The 19491-nt window shown below is 37.5% G+C and overlaps 1 protein-coding gene across 1 annotated transcript; it reads right to left on the bottom strand.

Annotated features, from left to right (window-relative positions):
• Positions 1-335: 335 nt before the first annotated feature.
• LOC135693339 (uncharacterized) lies at positions 336-19471 on the bottom strand. Its single transcript, XM_065211782.2, has 12 exons — positions 19284-19471; positions 18077-18613; positions 17260-17637; positions 15602-15841; positions 14923-15154; positions 14210-14784; positions 13150-13762; positions 8633-8784; positions 6722-7558; positions 5454-6275; positions 4133-4363; positions 336-3430 (listed from the first exon to the last, which is right to left on the bottom strand). Exons 1-12 carry the CDS (start codon positions 19318-19320, stop codon positions 2427-2429), a joined length of 5658 nt encoding a protein of 1885 aa, XP_065067854.2. The 5' UTR covers positions 19321-19471; the 3' UTR covers positions 336-2426.
• Between the last annotated feature and the right edge of the window lie 20 nt (positions 19472-19491).

The raw sequence follows: 19491 nt of genomic DNA, 5'->3' as shown, positions 1-19491 counted from the left end.
CTTGTTACCTTCAAGGAGTTGTAAAGGAGGGGAGGGGGAGGCGGTGGTCAGGTTCACGAGCTGCGGGAAAAATTGTAGAATTTCACCTGTCACGTTGAAAAATATATGGCAGAATACAAGGAATGAAATATTATCCTTTCACATTTCATGAGAAAAAAATACAACGTTTCAGGAAATACCCTTTACCACCCTCATTCAAACACAGTTCTCGCTAGCACCGTTGACAACTTTAAAAAAATATGCAATTCCAACAAACTGCATTTATTTGGAATGGGAGGATCTCATTCGCTGCATTCAAAAGTTGAGAGAAGGCATGAAGGCAAAGAAAAAACATCTTCTAGCAAACGTTTGCGTACCTAAAATTCAACGCCTATGTGCGAGAAGGGTCTACTGAGAATGCTTAGAGAAATAATCACATCGAGCGATCATCTTAAGTAAAAATCAATTCAAAATCTTCATCGAAAGAAGGTGATCAGCAGAAAAACTATATCTAGACTAGATGGAATACATTATCCTCACAGCAAGTTCCTAAATCGAAACAGTTGTACGTAATATTGCAACTAAAAACGTATTTAGATGCGAAAACCAGGACAGATTAATAAAACATATGCAAATTGATTACCATTTTGCTGAGCAAGAGCTCCTAGAAAATGGGAAGAGAAATTTAGAATGATAAAAAATACAAAATAAATTCTACATAATGTTTCCAATAACCGACCATAAATGACTCCAGCACCTTTCACTTCACAATAACAAGGTTTTGAATCTGCGGGATTTTACTCGAATGATTGCAGTTCTTCGGGAGAACTTTCTATAATGCATATATAAAATCAATAGCCAACGCCCCTTCAATTTGATTCGCCACAAAAATTTGCAGAAATAACGTCTATTACTATTTAGTACTTCGCAAAAACAGCTAGATATTACAACGTTCAACTATGTACACCTTCTTTTATTAAATACAATTCATAACATAATATACTCAAAAATCTTGTGAAAACGATATATAAAGAAAAACCGTTTAACTTTTTCCTGTAAAGCTTCAAATGTCAATGATAATTGTAGATCTTAAACGGGTTACCAAAATTAGCCTATAAACAGTAACCAAGACTGCTACTTTTATACTGTAAAAACATGTAATTTCACGTCGCAAGGCCTCTCAAATTAAAGTTCAGGTGGATTCTGAATATGGGAGGTCTAGGCAAGGGCCACCGAGCATATTACAGATTGAGGGGGCTAACACGTTTTTTGGAGATTTAGGCTTAATATGATAAAAACAAATGCAGGATAATTTTTTGTATGGTTACTGTATATTTTGGAAATTTGTGGGGGGAGGGACCAAAGCCCCCGTAGCCCCCACTTCCGCATTCCCTGGGTCTAGGTTCTTGAAGCTGAAGGAGGGACCGTCGGGGCTGAAACATTATTACGGGGGGCAAGTCAATCTGTCAGGAAATTTCAGTCTAGCTGTCATAAATTTTCAATGGGAGACAGAAAAGCCGCCTCATTTAAAAGGTTAAACACGTCGGCATAGAAACTTTATGAAAATCTAAATCTCCAATGAACAGAGTAACATGATATCATACATCCTTACATAGAAACTGCATACTGCATGAAATTCGCACAAAATAGAAAATAATTACACCACTTCGGCAAGATACATACTACGAATAAAAAAATCAGAAAAAAAATATTTTCAATTGCATTGTGATTGCATATGACTGGGATTCTGAATTTGTAATATGATAGTTGGGAAATGTAACAATAAACTTGACAGGTGACTTAGCCTCAAACGGGTTTCAGGTTTAACGTAAAAAGGAACGGGCTTTCCACTAATCCATTGTAATTAAATTTAGGGAGGGGGCATTATCAGACCAACGCTAGGAAGTTTCTATTAGCGCAGTTGACTTTTAGGCAGAAAATAACGTCTGTTCGGGGGGGGGGTATAATTCAGCATACCCTGTTTCTAAGGGTTTCGAGCTTTGTTAAAAAATATTCTATTATCTTAAGCAAAGGCAGGGCAACTACCCCTTAGATAAAACGTCAAAAGGCCTCGGAAATAATATCAGTTACAAATGCCAATCATAGATCTTGTAAACTACCTGGATGTTAAATGAATGGAATCCGACCATTTGTGTAAATATGGTTTAGTAATATATGGTTCAGAGTAATTCAGGATAATATACAACTTAATCTCTCTGGAAAGAGCGCTACAAATCATATAAATCCTTCGATGGAAAAACCTAGGTTGTTTCCAAAAGGGCTTTTCATTGTTGAGAATATGCAGGAGAGCTTCACACCCGATGAACTTTGCCTTTTGAAATCCAACGTCAATGATTTATCTGTTTCGAATTTCATATATTTTCAGGACCTATACAGCACTAGATCAACAATGCTACAATTGCACCACGTTTGGCCGCAGAGTTCTATTAGATAAGCCTTTCTTTCGGTGGAATAGGTGGCATGGAAGCCATCTCAACCTGTCCCTTTTCTTGTCTACTCGGACTGTAGGTGCCCTGCATTCCACGCTCTTTGTTACAGTACTTGAAGGCAATAACAGCAATAATGATAATAACAACTAAGATGGCGATGCCAATGCCGACCCACATTCCAATTTCTTTACTTTTATTACTGCTACTAACTGCTTTGTCACAACGATCACCAGCATAAGCAGACGTGCAAGTACATGTATAAGTATTTAAGCCATCATTACAGCTCCCTCCGTTTTGGCATGGATTCGACGCGCATTCATCAATATTCAAAGAACAATTTTTACCAGCATATCCACTCGTACATCTACAATTATAATCACCAGTTAACGGTTCACATGTTCCGTTAACACAAGGGTTTGGCGTGCACAAATTCACAAGAGTGAAACACCGATATCCCGCGTAACCGGAAGCACAATTACAGCGGAACATATCATTTCCAGACATACTAAACACCCGCGGCTGCGCAGAAGTCAGATTTACACAAGTAGAGCTTGGATGACACAGATCAGATTTAAAGCCACAATCGACATTATGGGTACTATTGCATTTCTCTCCTGTATAATAAGGAGGACAAACACACCTATAGCTGTTGAAAGTGTCAAGGCACTGGCCACTACCACAGGGTTTATGAATACAGGGATTCGAACTATGACAACCGTCAATCAAACCAACGTTCACAGAAGTGTTCATACTTATCAGTTCATTTCCAATCATAAATTTCGCAAAGCAGCCAATGAAAACGGTGTTATTAAATTTAGAAGTTAGAGAAGATGTTGCGATGCTTCCAATTGTAATGCCGCTTGTGTCTAATAAAGTCTTGAAATTTTCACCAAAGACATTACCACTTTTAGTAGCATCCAGAGTGTAGTTGATAGCTATCGTCGTCGAGATTGCCGTATTAAATTCAATGTGATACCAAGCCCCATCATTCACTTTGCGTGCTACAACAGATTGATAACAGCATAGTAAAACAGTTATCCATGAAATACTGTTTAGCTTATTCAATGAAATATCTAATAGTCTAGATGCACTTCATCGAGTTTCGTACAAATGGGATACCTCTTGATGATCATTATGCTAGCTGTTAATGGAGACAAAATCAACCCTAAAGTTTCTATACCAATGCTAAAACAACTTAGTAAAGTTAGATATTTTTTAAACAAAAAGTGATGCAGATTCTATATATGAAGCAAAGGTGGTATATTTCAGTTGAAGTTGACTCAAACAACTACTATCTTTCGCAAGCCCTTTCCCTTGTAAATACAAATGCCGAAGCGTTTATGGAATTCTTTTTTACAGATATGAATATTAACTACTCCTCTGTTGTTCCAAGGGTTAAATTAAGGATGCCAACATTCTAACATCTATAAAACTGCAAAAAAGGATATTGTTTCCCACAAAGCTTTGAAAATTGCTTGATATTTCTCGTAGATGGCAAAAACAAATATTGTTTCCCAAAAACTTGATATATGCAATATCATAAAGACAAATCATTGACTGAGCGTCTAAACTGCTGCTATCCTAATACTGAATAACTACAAATTCAGAGCCTTTCAGCTCCAAGACGAAGTAACTCGATTTTTAAACATCATGTTGAAATATTAAGCTAACAAAACCTGATACAAAATGAGATGTCTACTCACCCCCTGTAATTCTGCTTTCAGTTGACATTGACCAATTCCGATATACAAGCTCAACCCTGCCTTGATTCAGGCCAATCGCAACATAATGGCTATTATTGCTGTAGGACCCAATTATTATGGCAGTGGAACTACGAGTTCGTAGAGAGAAAGATAAAGTCGATGCATTAGCCACTTTTAAACTGTTAAAGGCTGCTCGACTGGTGCTGCCATTGAAGGTTCTTGGAATGACACCTGAATTGGAAAAATTCCGTTTATCAGCTTCCTTCCTTAAAGCATGTAGTGTAGACAAATCCACTCTACGACACACCTTAAGCAAGGTGGTTAGTTTCAATCATTAGTGAGGTAGAGTCACTATCAAAAATTAAAAATTTTTGAGCAAAGCAGCTAGGTTACTAAATGAATCTTGGGGTATTAATTTGCTGTACATTAAAGGGACAAAAGGCCAGCGTCGATGCAAAAAAAATTAAAACAAAATTAGTTGTGCATGAGAATGTAGTTGTGGACGTTTTATGCGAAAATCTTACTATTTGTGCATCTGGTGTAAAAAGTTGTTGGTCTTTATCTTTGGTCGAAAACAGTGAAAAGAAATATCGTCAATCGAACTGTTAGGGGGCTCAATATTTAAAGCTTGGATACTTAGTTGTTTGAGTCACCGATCAGAAACCCGAGCACATGACTGTTGAGGTTGCCCAATCAGTGCCGCTTGCCTATAGAGAATGTTACCAATGGAGTCCTAGGGTGAAAATGAACCGCGGTTTTTCGTGCTTATGTAGATAGATTCCAAAACTGCTAGATGGAACGACGATCGGGCTTTACCAATAATCCGAAACATGTCGCCATTGTAGTTTTTTGCACAATCTGGGTTTACCAGTAAATGCTGCCAGAATCACAGGTTTTAGATAAACTTTTAGATCTGCAAGAACGAGGTGGCTGATCTCTTTATATGAAACTATGTTGGTAATTCATAACTTGAGAATGGATTGCTTGTTGCTATGTTTTTGTGTTACCAATACCAGGTTCAAGGTAACCAATAGCTGGACTGGCATAAAACTATACAAGTACATTTCACAAAAGTTATATTATATTTTGATATTTATTTGCCATCTTTCTTGATATGTTTCTGTTGCATAGGCAGAAGTAGAGAAAACTTGTAAAATCATTTGAAAAAATTTATTGTTCTTAGCGAGAATTAAATCTATACCATAAAATGATACGTCCCCAAATTGAAGTTTTTATGTCACCAAATCAATATCCCATTTTAATTTAAAATCTGTTACATAAAAAAGACAGAATTTCTTAAAAAGTTGATCTTTATACTTACACGTTACATTTCTTGAAGATAGATCAAAACACATCGAATCCTTCGGGCATGGATTTCTAACCGAGCAACCGGAAAGAGAGCAGGTGTCACCAGAATAACCCTTTGGACACGTACAACTATATGCATTCCAGTGATCTGTGCAGTTGCCACCATTATTGCATGGGTTGTTACCACACACATCTGTCCCATTGCAGCCTGCCTGAGCATTACTACTGCTAACATTGTGTGTTGAACCGCCACCACTAACCGGACTGGCTGTCAGCGTTGCTCCGTTCAATGATATAGCTTGCAAGCACCCGCTATACTGGGTACTTGTTTCTAATGCACTTGCGAAGAACGTTGCATTATCCACCCCTCCGACGTAAAAATATCGAGCTGGCATGTCAGTGGCGATTCCTTGTGAATGTATTACTGTATTATCCACGGTTATATTTTGCTTGTTGACACTAATATCATGCCAAACGCCATCATTGACTAACCGGTTTGTATTTTGCGATTTCGATTCACTTTGATGAGCGAATTTGAAAAACAAGGCACCATTTATCATTTGCAGTGTTAGATAGGATTGAACACTCCCCGTACGCGAACTTGGACTGTTACTTGATAAGAGAAATAGTATACCATTTGATGCCCTAGTACGTAATGACAGGGAAATTTTGGATTCGGAATTGAAGGTAGTATTAACGACAGACAGGACGAAACTGGTCTGGTTTCCTCCAGGGCTGGACACAGATCTACGTCTACGACTTGTGTTTGTTGATGACGTAGGCGGCGGGATGGGTTTTATGACAGGAACTGCACCAAATGTAAAAGCATCGTACACTGGGGAGAAAGATGACAAACAATATCAACAAATACTTACTGCAATGACTGATCTGAATTCACAATGTTGCATTTTGTTCGAAATAGGTATATGGTAGCTAGATAAAATATCAAGGGAGGTTTTAATAATGGCAGGAAAAAAATACACACAAAAATACATACAAGTTTGCCAGTGTCTTAGTGAAGATATAAATTTTAGTATAATGTCTTAAGGCATGACATCTAGAGAAGAGGTTCAAGCCAAAAACGTGAATCTCCATTACAAGCATTTTTTTAATGTACACGGTTACAAATTCTTCATTAAAAGCATGAACAGGGGGTGTAACCAAGAAGACGAAGGTGGTTAGCCAAGGTCAAGCCAACCTTCCCTTGTTGGTGAAACACTCTTGACAAAACCCCTGGGCTTAACGTTTCTCTTAGCAACCCAGGCAAATAAGATAAATTACCTTTCTCGCAATTAGATCCAAAAAAGCGACGATTACACTTGCAGGTGTATTTATTCCATTGGTCTGAGCATGCTCCACCATTCACACAGGGCGACTTTTGGCAAAATTTCTTCCATGTACAAGTGCCAATCTTTCCCCCGCTCAGCTGACCGTCCTGTCCAGGTACCATGTCTTTCCCGTCAGTTTTCAAATCACGGACACAGCCAACATAGCTAGGAAATGATCCACTGATTTTTGATGATGAAGTATTCGCTTTGCCAAAATGCAATTGGATAATATTTGCGATCCCTGAGGCATGACGAAAATGTTTGCCATCGATGGAAAAATTCATAGATTTCTGGTCTAACAACACAGTTATACTATGCCATGTGCCATCACTGACAGTGCTGATGATGTAAGCAGTGCTTGATCCAGTTTCAGTTGCTACAACCACACCCTCGCTACTTAATCCTAGATATAAGCTTCCACTTGCTGATAAGAACTGTACAAGCAAACCTTTATTGAGCGTGGTCCTAAATGCAAAATCAATCTTTCTAACATTGCTAGTCAATGTCCAGTTTGCATTGCCATCAAATTCTACTGTGGTATTCACTGAGCAGTTTTTACCAGTAAAACCAACAGGGCAAGTACAGTTATAGTTAGTACCGATTTGGTGGCACACACCACCATTTATACAGGGGTCTTTGACAACACATTGGTTGACTGCATTCTCGCATCTCATACCTGTGTACTTTGCTTTACAATTGCAGCTATAACTATTAACCAGATCCACACATGTAGCATTGTTCTGGCATGGACTTGAAGCACATTCGTCAATATTTATAGAACAGTTTTTTCCTTGAATAAAAGGTGGCAAAAACTTTCACACAAGGGTAAAAATTACATTACATACACTACAATAACATGTTATTTTTGCATTTGCTTTGTGTGTCAAATGGGTGTATGCAGCATTATCACACAAAGCATCAGCCTACATTGAAAGCCTTTGGATCACAGCATTTACAGTATATTAATCCTTGTGATTGAATCTTAATAGTGTTGCATTTTCCTTTGCATTAAGGGTAGTACCAAGGTAATTGTGCAATTAATCTTAAAGAGATGTAAAAAAGGCTCAAAGCAGCTCCTTTTCAGGACAACGAAAGCATTGGAAAGTATAGCCAAACCATCTTTGCCAAAGCCATCTGTAGGTATGTTGTTTGATGTTAATGCATCCCAATTTGGATTGTTAGTTTAAACACCTACACTTAATCTAACAAAAATTTTATTTAAATGCATCTAATATTGATAAAGGTGGAAAATCATTCAAAAACCACTACAGTAGGCACAATCAAGGGATTTACAATGCTGCAGACAGGAAAAGATTTCATGAATATAGAAGGAATCCACTCATTTCATAATATGTCAAGGCAAAGCAGATCATATGTTATCTGTCTGGAGAAAAAGAAGAAAAGAAGAGGTAGAAAAAGAAACACAGGAACTGGAACAAAAATAAAGAACTAAAGAAAAAAAGCTGAGAAAAAAGATACAGAGTAAGAAGAAAAAGAGGAAGATGAAACAGAAGAAAAAAAGGAGATGAAACAGACAAAAAAAGATGAAACAGAAGAAAAGAGGAAGAAGAACAAGAAGAAGAAGAAGAAGAAGCAGACATTCTGGTTTACAAAGGCAGAATTAAAGTTTAATGGTTGCTCTCAATAATATCTCTACACTACACTTTTTAAAACAACTTATAGTATTCACATGAAAAAATTGTATTATAATATTAACCAAAAGAGAGTTAATTAGAAAAGCCAATTACTAAGAAACTAAAGTATTTTCTGTTACATCATAACACCTGGTTGATAAAAAGGTTTACAGGGTTAAAATAAGATACAGTTCACTCCATACAGCCTGTGATATAATGTGAAGACTTACCTGTGTATCCAGGCTGGCATGTGCAGTTATAGGCATTAACAAGGTCTGTGCATGTTGCATTGTTTTGGCAAGGATTAGGCTGACATTCATTTACATTAGTAGCACAATTGACTCCCATAAAGCCTGGCTTGCATAAGCAAATGTACCCATGCCTGAAAAAAATTAAAAAAAGTAAATGAAGAAGCTACAAAATGCTTTATGATAAATGTTTACTGTTAAGATTACACAGCACAAAGCCTAAACAAAAATAACATCAATGAAGTATAAATATAGTTTGAAAAGAATGGGGTTATCAAGTATTTCCTACTTCAAACAATGTTGCCCAAGTAAAGTGGCTGACAAATGGGAGATCTGAAGACACTTCACAAAAAGTTCTTCCAAAAGATGAAATGAAAACCCAGTATGGAGTTGCTTGTGAACTTTTGATGGGGTAAAGAGGAAAGGTCATCTTAGAGTTCATGGATGGCACCATGACTCAAGAGACATGAAAGCTGCAAGAAATACAATGGTAGCCTACATGATCAAGATTTTTAAATTCTTCTGTAGCTCAAACAAGGTCCATTGTTAATCAAGGTATTTCCCCCTATTCTAAAGAGGTTTCATGACCAAATAAATGGGAAAACATCAGCCTCTGTCCATCATTAATTTTTTGCTATGCTGCCCCACCTGAGTCATTTCAACTACCTATCAAACAACTGAATTTCATGATGGCATCATGAACTCTGAAATGATCTATTAAGAAAGCCTCAAACAAATAACAAAATCCTCCAGAAAATTACAAAATGCCTTTTTTATAGCTTCCAGACAATTTTTTTTTAATTCCAACAGTTTCCACCCTCCAACTTAATGCTTCTTTTCTTTATCAGAGCCACAACTGATTCCTAGAATGGTTTCTGTAAATAACTTCCTATCAAGGAAATAATAACAACAAAAGGTGTGAAAATGACTAATTAAACTACCTACATGACCAAGAATAGGAAGAGACAATGGAATTTGATATAAAGGTAATTATCAGTTACTTTAACCATATAATAATAATCAGTCGATGGAACAACACCATATAAACACATTTATGAACCCCTTTGATTTACAGACAAAGATTATCCAGATTTTCATTGGGATTCGCTTTGGTAACTGGCATATGTAGCACATTTTTGATGGCCTTTTTTATAAATGTGTCTCTGGATATGAGAGCCAAGCTATACTTAGTCATGTTTTCCCTGCAAATAAAATGTCACTTAATTAAATTCTGCCATGATTTTTCGGAAATCTAGGTTCTTTGTCAATTTTTTTGTACCGATGTCAGAAAACATAAAAAATTTTTTAAGTCGAAATTTTCTCGAAAAAATTCGTCAGAAAAAGTATCTTGGAAACCCATAATAATATTCTTCCACCGTGTTACTGAAACTCTATGACCCATGACAGACTGCGGTCTCGCAAAGCAGAAACACGGAGGCGCAGTGGAAGCAAAGGTCATTCCCGTGGTTTGACATTTCTGTGATTCAAAAAAGAAACGCAAATCAAACAAACCGCATAAATCGAGACAACGACCTGCTAAACATTCCACTGATTTCAATAAAATATGAATCATCAAACTTCCCTGCTATTGGAAACCTGCTAAATATATTGTTTTCAACAGAAACATGTTACGTCATCACTGTTTCATAATACTTCCCTGTTGAAAACAACCGGTCGAGGGCCTAAAAACTGACGCCAAAAGCACTGATGATTTCCCGATGTAAAAACCGCCTGCATGCTTCGTTAAGAACCAATTCAAAATCTATGGTGCGAATTATCCACTCTTTCATCGTAATTAGAAAACCAACCACACAACGTACGAGAGAGGAAAGTTCTGGGATCTCTAATCAACCGTAAAATAGGCCACGTATAAAACCACCTCATATTCTGCATCGTTGTTTACCAAAGTAGGTGTACGACTCAAAATATAAGGTTGGAAGGAGCAAGCAAAAATGCTTAAAATCACTAAAATGTAGACAATTTTTAAGCCAAATTTCAAGCATCTATAAAAAACATCACAACCTGAAACTCTCCAAGATTAAACTGCGGTAATTCACGATAACAAGGTTCCAAGCTGTTAGAGTTGACAGAAACATCTGGCTGAGATAAGACATAAACCAAGTCCCGTTATAAGAACGATTTGTTTGTCTCCTGTTAGTATTACCGCGTTTCCGTAGGCCACCATAAATAGCGAAGCACAAGTCAAGTTAAAAGTCATTATCTATTCCTTTTAATAACGGGATTGACCGAATTGGATCCAAAATAGAATCAATACCTACCAAACTAGAAGCTGCAATGTAAGAATCTTTAAACCTTTGACTGGGTATTTCCGTGCGTTGCTATTTGGTGATAACATGGCCTTCATCTTGTGCTATCTTTCAACCCGCTTCTTCTCGTTAATGATTAAAACTGATTCTGATGTTACCTAATCAACTCATTATTCCAATTCTCCGTCAGCAACAGCACCAGTTTCAATAAACCCCGGAATTTGTTTTACTGAGAGGTCACTTTCAACAAACGAAAAAACGTATTTCATATAATCTTTCGTTTTCGTTATATCCGCTTCCATAAACCATTCTCAAGAACCAACTCTCGTGTTCAAAATCCGTTCTAAGCTCCTGACAACCGTGTAGCATGTAAGCAGTCGTGACAGAAATCAACCGAATTTGCGAAACCGTCACTCCTCCAATACTACACTGACTGAATGTCAAATATTAGCCTGGTTGGAATCCCCTCCACTTTTGTTGTTTAGTAGTACCCAACGACTAAATTCCTAGAATTTTTTCTCAGCGTTTGAAACAAAAGAAAACAATAAAAGAAACTCTGGACTGCCATGACCAGCTCTGCAATCCTGTCCTCTTTTGGACCGATAGAAGGCCATCCTTATACCAACCTTTGAATGATTACATTAAGGGACAAAAAGTACTGTCGAAAGGTAATTAAGTAGGTGACTAAAATAATTGTATCACTTTACCTCAGAAAGAAGCTGTAATGGGTTAAAAATAGTGATCAGGACACTCTTTAGGGTGTACACTCTTTTTTTTATAAGAACCAGTAAATTTAAGTTCAGGCTGATTATTCTTAATTTTTTCGAAAATCTGAGGCTGGATTGTTCTTAATTTGTTCTTAAATTAAGAGGGTGTAAGCAGAGCTATTGCTAGCTTTTTCGCTCTAAAGAGGTGTGCAGGCCTCATTTGCCAACAAAGTGAGTGAAACAGCCTTAATTTGCTGAAAAATTTGAATATTCACCGAAAAAGCACCCACACATCGCTAAAAATCCTCGATTTTGAGAAATAACGTTGTTCATAATTGCATTTTGCAGCAGCTCAGCCTCAGCTTGTTCTTAATTTGTTCTTAACTTTTGACCAGTTTTGAGGCTCGTGTTTTTATAAAATTGTTCTTATAAAAAAGTGAAGGTGCTCAGAATAAAAATAATTTAGTTCTAAAAGGAAAGCACAAATTGTAGGTGAATTTCCTATTACCATTACAAATGTTTGTGTATATGGTCATATGTAAGTTGTAGACAGTGAAACTCCAATACTTTTCCTATGTAGTGTCGGCATTTACAATATAAGACATACGGTCGACCTTAATTGGCATTAGAGCAATAAAAATCTATATTGATGAAAGAAAATAGTTTCTTAACCTGACACCATCTAGAAGTGCTTCTAAATTTCAGAAAACTGCCACAGATTCTTATAGGCGAACTGACCATTAAATTTTATGGAAAGGGCACTTTCATCCAATTATCACCAGTTCAAATAATTGCACACACCCCCCTTTTTAAACAAAACTGAAGGTGCAAGTCACAATAAAATGCGCTAGGTGAGTAGAAAACAGGTGCTTCCTCTTGGTATTTTTTGGGAGAATTGGCTAAAAACAGAAAACGGGGTGAATTGCAGTAATGTCCTAAAATGCCAGTTAATTCAAATAGAGATGAAAGTTAATTCCTTTCATTGCAACTTTGTTGAAGACTTTTTCATTCCTGCTTTGCATCTTCAGTAACTGAAGTTAACAACACATTCCTGCTGGATCAGCAAAAGAAAAACTCTCTGTTGTGAGAGAAATGGGACGGAAACTATTATACCGAAAGGGTCGAGGGTAGATGATGCATGGGGCTAAAGATTATAACCTGAGGTTGGTAAGGAGTAGAGGTAACACTTAGGGGTTAAGCATCTGTGCTGAAAGCTATACGGATTTTGTTAAGGTGGAGCCCGTATACTTAGAGAACGGGTTTCTTATCTAACGTTGGCATGTCCGAACAAAGGACTAGCCTGGTAATAAAACTTATTGTAGGAAAAAGACGCGATGTAATTAGACACTACTTTACCACCCCAACCTCACTAACCGAATAAATAAAGACATTATGACTTCATTGATTTTATGTGCATGGGCAATTTTAATAAAACAATATGTAAGATGACACAACACATGGTACTCCGGAATACAGTAATAGTCAAAGGTAAATGTAGGATTGCAATAAAGCAATATGCTCATACCTGTTTGCATAGCTATTCTTCAAATCATTTGTTAATTTTCCATTGATAGCAAGAGCAGTAAGGTTCGATCTTTCGATACAGGTCCCTCCAAAAAGGCACGGATTCGATCTGCATTCATTGATATCAATTTCACAGTTCCTGCCAATAAAACCCTTGGGGCAAGTGCAGTTGTATGTCTCGATGCCATCTGTACAGCTGGCATTATTGGTGCATGGGCTGCTCAGGCACCAATCGATGTCATTTTGACAGTTGCTACCATTGAAGCCATACCTACAGTGACAACGGTACCCATTAACCTCATCCACACATGTACCATTGTTTCTGCACGGACCACTGGCACATTCATTGATATTCCCAGAGCAGTTCTTGCCTCCATAGCCAGGACTACATGAACAGCTATAACTGCCAACGCTATTCTTACAAGACAGACTGTTTTTGCAATAGCCAAGGGCACATTCATTAAGATCAATGGTGCAGTTACTCCCAGTATAGCCTTCGTTGCAAATGCATACTGCATAGTTTTCACTGTTAGAGTAGTAGTTACTGCAACTTCCATTTCCACAGAACGGTTTGTCGGTAGCGCAGTAATCAATTCGCCGCTCGCAGGCATTTCCTTCATAGAAGAAGAGTCAATTTTGAAATATTTCCTTCTTGATATATGGAGAAGAGCGTTAAACAAATGAAGAGTTCTTAGCATTAAGTTTTGAATTCAATAGCAATAGTATCCAAAGGCCCACCTAGCCCGAACCAATGAGGTCATATCTGGTGTTTACATTGTATGTTTCAAAGGAATACTTTTATTATCAGGTTTTCAAGCTCGTCTTCTAACGAGTTTGAGAAACAATTTGACTTTCTTGCTAAATCTGAAATACGCAAGAGATTTTTGAGGAAGCATAGCAGCTGTGTTTTGTCCTTTATCTGGAACATCTACCATCTAAGATATAGTGATTCTGATAGAAACAATGACTTAAACAAAAATATTCAAACATTTACAATATAATTAAGACAAGGTCTTCGGCAAACAATGCCTTTAACGTTTCTTTGAACAAGCATTACTTACCCATCCAACCACCAGGGCAGAGGCAAACATCTCTTATTCCTATCCAATTTTGACAGACACCTCCGTTTTGACAAGCTGGTGTACATTTCACAACATCAGTCTCGCAGTTTTTTCCAGTACTGTATGGTGTACACGTGCAATAATACGATCCGTGGGTATTATGGCAAGTACTGGAGTACTGACATGGAGATGCAACACACTCATTTATATCCATAGAACAATTGACCCCTTCGTAACCACTATCACACGTACAGTTATAAAACGAGCCAAAATCATTACACTTTCCGTGTTTGCAGGGATTCACAGGATAGCACAAACCAGGAACAAATTGACAGAGTGGACCTGCGTGCCCTGTTCCAGTACAATTGCATTCAAATCCAGCCACTGTATCATTCTTGGGGATGCATATTGCTTTGTTTAGACACTGGGAAGTTCTGCATAAGTCATTCCATATTTCACAATGTGTGCCATTGAATGCACCAAGACACTGACATTGGTATCCATTGACTTGATCAATACATGTTCCGTTGTTCAAGCAAGGGCTGCTGATACAGTCATTTATATTGGTTTCACAGCTGCAAAAGAAGCAGCGAGAAAAATGAAGATCCTAAAATTCAACCTACAATTTTTTACGACTATACAAGCATACTACGCACGAAAGATCCAAAAGCACCTAAGTATAAATATTGTTATTTTTTTCTTGGAGCACTTACTGTTTTCCAGTATAACCAGCAAGGCAGCCACAAGAATAACCATTTATAAGGTCAACACAAGTTCCATTTCCACAACTGACGCCTTTACACTCGTTTACATTAGTTTCACAGTTCTGTCCGGTGTATCCTGGCGGACAGTCACACTGGTAGTGACCAACCCTCTCCTGGCACGTTCCGTTGTTTAAGCAAGGAGAATTCTTGCACTCATGGACATCAGATTCACAAACGTGACCTGAAATTACGAAAGCACAATACTATCAGTAGTATTTAACTACACTGATGCGTCTTTGTGGTCATTCAAAAATTTGAAACTTTCCGGTGTTTATCGCCCTTCTGCCCAGTTACCACTTTGGTATCGCTAATTTTGATTGTGACATGAACATTCCCTTTCAAATAAAGAGACATCACCATCAATTAGCAACTGCTTAGGTTATACTTTGACCCTTAAATATCTCCAAAGAAGTATTTGTAAATCGAGCAACCAGCGAGTAACATAGGAGCCATGGAAATAACAAAGATAGTTGTCCAAGAAATTTATTGCAAAACACACACTTTTAGCACATTTATTTCGAACTGCTGACTTTAGTGTATGAATAAACATAAAAAACGTGTTGCGTTAGTTGCTTCGTAGATTGTATCATGAAAAAAGCTAAAGGAAAACTAAGTAGACAGCCCTCACCAGTGTAACCTGTTTTACAGCTGCATTCGAATCCACCATAGGTGTTCTTGCACGTTCCATTATTTCTACAAGGCATTGCGGTAATGCACTCGTTAATGTCGTCTGCGCAGCGACTGCCTTTGAATCCACTTCCAGAACAATTGCAAGTGAAGTTGTTAATCCCATCAATGCAAACCCCTCTATGGCATGGATGGCTGGAACAGTCATCAATATTCAATTCGCAATGAATACCTTTAAAGCCTGGAAACCAAATTAAATTATCTTAAATATACAGAAAGTGAATAGGGAAAAAACTACAATTACAATAAAATCTCAATGTTTCGAGCATTCAAGGAAACAATGAACATGACCCAAGCTAACCGGCAATCGAGGGACTTATCGAGGGTTCGAACGTTTTTGAGGAAGGTTAAAGGGTAATGCCAAAAACGTTGCAGTTAAAGAAAGTTAATCGCGGGATATTATTGTATTTTTATATGGAAATTGAGACGTCAAAGATAAGCTTTCCAATTTTTATGTGTAAAGATACTAACTAGACCGAGGGAAAGATCACTCCATGGAAATCTCTTACACTTTTAGTACAAATCCTGTTTTATCTGAAAACCCCTGGAAATTCAATTTTAGCCAGCCTGTCTGAAATTATCAAACTCTAGGCACTACAGCTTGAGGTCCCGTTTATACGGTACGGGACAACTTCTTATTCACACAAAATTTGCTGTAAAGCTTGGTACTAAAGCGTACGAGTTTGTCAACTTAAGTAGATGAAAACTTTCCTGCACCGTAGAAACTTAATTACCCCTCAGTTTCGTTTCGATTCAAGTTCGAGAAATTTGCTTTCAGCCAGTTTTTGGTGGAAGCTTTTCTCCTCACTAACACCACTGCTAAAAATTAAAAAGCAGCCAACTTTGATGTTTTTGGTTACCTGGAAAAAGCACTCTTTGATACAATTTTTACTAATACATCCTAACTCTTTAAATGAAAATCTGCAGGCAGAAGGCTGTTGATGACTTTAATCAAATTCCTCATGCAGTTGTTAAATGATATAGCTTATAAAGCGTAATACTGTATGCAATGTCAACAAATTCAAATTTTTCCATTACATAGATAGATTGGTGGATTTTCTTCAGATGGATATTATATCTAAAATCAAGTGGTCGGGCAGGCAAAGGGCAGGCAAAGAGAAAAAGTACATAGCTCTCAGTGCCCTCGGAACGAAATTTATATTGGAGGGCTGCCATTCTTTTGCTCCTATTCAGTACACAGGGCCCGTGCCACCAGGGGGGAAGACAGGGTGGCCATTGCCCCCCACTTTTTTGCAAATAAAGTAGCTTTAAAGCTGCAGTAAAGGTGTAAGAAGCCTTGACCCTCTACCTTTTTAGCCTTGCACCCCCCTCCCCCCCCCACTTTCAAATTCGTGGCAAGGGCCCTGTTACACTGTCATAAAGGAAATATAATACAGTTTGGCAATTATTAGGGGCAGCCCCCCAGCCCCCACAGCCCCCTGGTTTCTGACGGCACTGGCTCTTTTCTACAATGAAACCATATCCGTCAGTGCAAAATTTCCCAGGCACTAAGACTGTTAGCTACAGTGTAAACAGGGCACAAATGCTTACAGGAGTGAGTCAACGTTCTTATTGGTGTGCAACTGAATTCAGACTCACCTTGCATACAAGAACAATTGTACTCAAAAACAGCACCAGGCATTGTCCAGTTGTAGCAATGACCCCCATTTAAACATGGATTGGTGGTGCATGGATAAGAAATGTTTTCACAGTTTCTACCAGTGTATCCTTTCGGGCAAATACAAGAGTAGTTATTCCTATCATATGACTCTTGACAAACTCCACCATTTTTACAAGGCGATGGACTACATAAAGAGCCAAGGAATGTTGCACATGTTGGTCCAGTCCATTGTGGTCCACAGATACATTTGTAGCTATTAATCCCATCAATACAGGTTGCAAACGAATGACATGGATGTGAGCCACATTCATTGATATTTTTATTGCAATACTGACCAGCAAAGCCAGAAGGACAAACTAAAATTTTGAAATGTATGAGGTAATAATTCATCACTTATGGATTATGACATTAATAACATAATTGACTGTAAGCACCTTGATCTCCAAGTAACATAATAATGTAATTCTGCACAATAAAATTGAATAAAAAAGGCCCTAAAACTTATTGTTACAATAGTGTCCACTTCACAATTTGATAAAATTATCATTCATACCTTACAAATTTTAAGGAAATAAATTCAATAAACTATGTGATAATTGTATTAACCTGTTATAACTCTGTAATAGGACTATCTGAGCTTTTTTCTGCTTCAAATGTCAAACAGTTGTATTCCCCTTGGGATGGCACCCCAAAAACAGTTTCAATTCCCACCATGCACCAGGTTTTTCTTGTACAGCATTGTAAATCTTGATGTTAAAAAATGAAATAAAAAAATCTTGTAATCTTACAACCAACCTTTTTCAGCACAGGGGAATCCATCCGCCCAAGGACAGTTAGACTGAAACTTTGAAAGGTTCAAGGCAGCAGACAAATTTACTCCTTTTCCATCAAACAAACAGCCAGTGTACCCATTTGGTCCAAGTAAAAGTGGACCAGAATCCTTTATTCTCATTAAAGATGAGTAATTTGAAATTGTTTTATTTACATCTATAGGACTTGACACTCTAAAAACAGGTGCTTGGCCAATTCTTACTATAAAATTCACAGCTACCTGACTGTTTCTATCCAATGAGAAATAGCTTTGAAGAATGTAATGTTCTTTATGGTCTCCATGTCTCCAAGAGAAAACCAAACTGCTAAAGCTAGTTATGTTTGTTGATGTTAAAGTCACTTCAAAATAGGAGGTGCTATTGCCCTGATACAATAACCTTCCAGAACTGCAAGTCCTAAATTCAAATGAAAATCCTTTACTTATATCAATAGCTGAGGTTGTCTGGACAGGACCATTCCCATTCAAGAACAGCTGCCTTGTGACAGGAACCACAAACAAGACTGGAAAAGAAGTCAAAAGTATGTAACAATGTCTGTAACTTACATACTTTATCATTTAACAATTTATGCCTTCTACAGCATATTTGCTGCTTAGGATGAGAATGTGTATTTTATGCACAATCACACTGTAGCCACTCATTATTATCTGAATGGTATGGTCATTTGATATGATATTATCTTCTGGAATGTCAAGCAATTTGTCCACAATTGCCTCTCGACTCTACTTTTACCCCTTCGATAAAATTTCGGATTGACGTTTTTTCTTATTACCAATTATTGACATAAAAATTAGTAAACTTGGAGACATCTGAAAAGATAGGCTTAATAAAATATATAGCAACAATAGACTGGCCGGGTAGCTCTTGTTCGGTAAATCACGAAATTGCCTAACGGAAAAAAGGCCACTGAAAAGCATTTGAGGAATCTTGTCAATGATCAAAACTGGAGATTGATATAAACTGGTCCGTCGGTATGAAATACTTCAACAAGACATTGTTCATGACAACATCGTTTTATTTCAGAAAGGTCAAAGCATCAGCAAACTGCAAATCAAACTGTTTGTTAAGTCGACCGGTGCTACTTAGTTGACAAATATGCATGGAATTCAAAGAGTTAATGCTTTCATGAACTCCTACGAATGTAGGCCGTTTGAATACCTATACCAACTTACCTAAGAGAGCAGCGGATAGCTTTCTTGTGTATCCCATCCGATTATTTTAAGATTTAAGTCCTGACAAACTGCTTCAGTAAGTTCTACTTCCTGTTAGACGTGATTTCTCTGTTTAGACTATCTACCGTTTTCATAACGGGTTCTTGTGTACACCAAGTGAGCTGTTACGTAAATGATAACCGCGTAAATGATAACCGCGTTCAAAAAT

The sequence above is a fragment of the Rhopilema esculentum genome, chromosome 11 (assembly GCF_057945365.1).
Source record: "Rhopilema esculentum isolate cy_ngs chromosome 11, ASM5794536v1, whole genome shotgun sequence".
Classification (NCBI taxonomy): Eukaryota; Metazoa; Cnidaria; class Scyphozoa; order Rhizostomeae; family Rhizostomatidae; genus Rhopilema; species Rhopilema esculentum.
Note: the sequence above shows the minus strand (reverse complement) of the source record. Positions and strands in the feature narration are given on the sequence as shown.

What these genes read in the sequence shown, in the direction of transcription:
- LOC135693339 (XM_065211782.2), bottom strand. Translation starts at nt 19,320, where the DNA reads ATGGGATACACAAGAAAGCTATCCGCTGCTCTCTTAG. An exon ending in GCTATCCGCTGCTCTCTTAG is followed by an intron (nt 18,614 to 19,283) that starts GTAAGTTGGTAT and finishes CTTCTTTTCCAG; the next exon opens with TCTTGTTTGTGGTTCCTGTC. An exon ending in CAATTGTTCTTGTATGCAAG is followed by an intron (nt 15,842 to 17,259) that starts GTGAGTCTGAAT and finishes TTTGGTTTCCAG; the next exon opens with GCTTTAAAGGTATTCATTGC.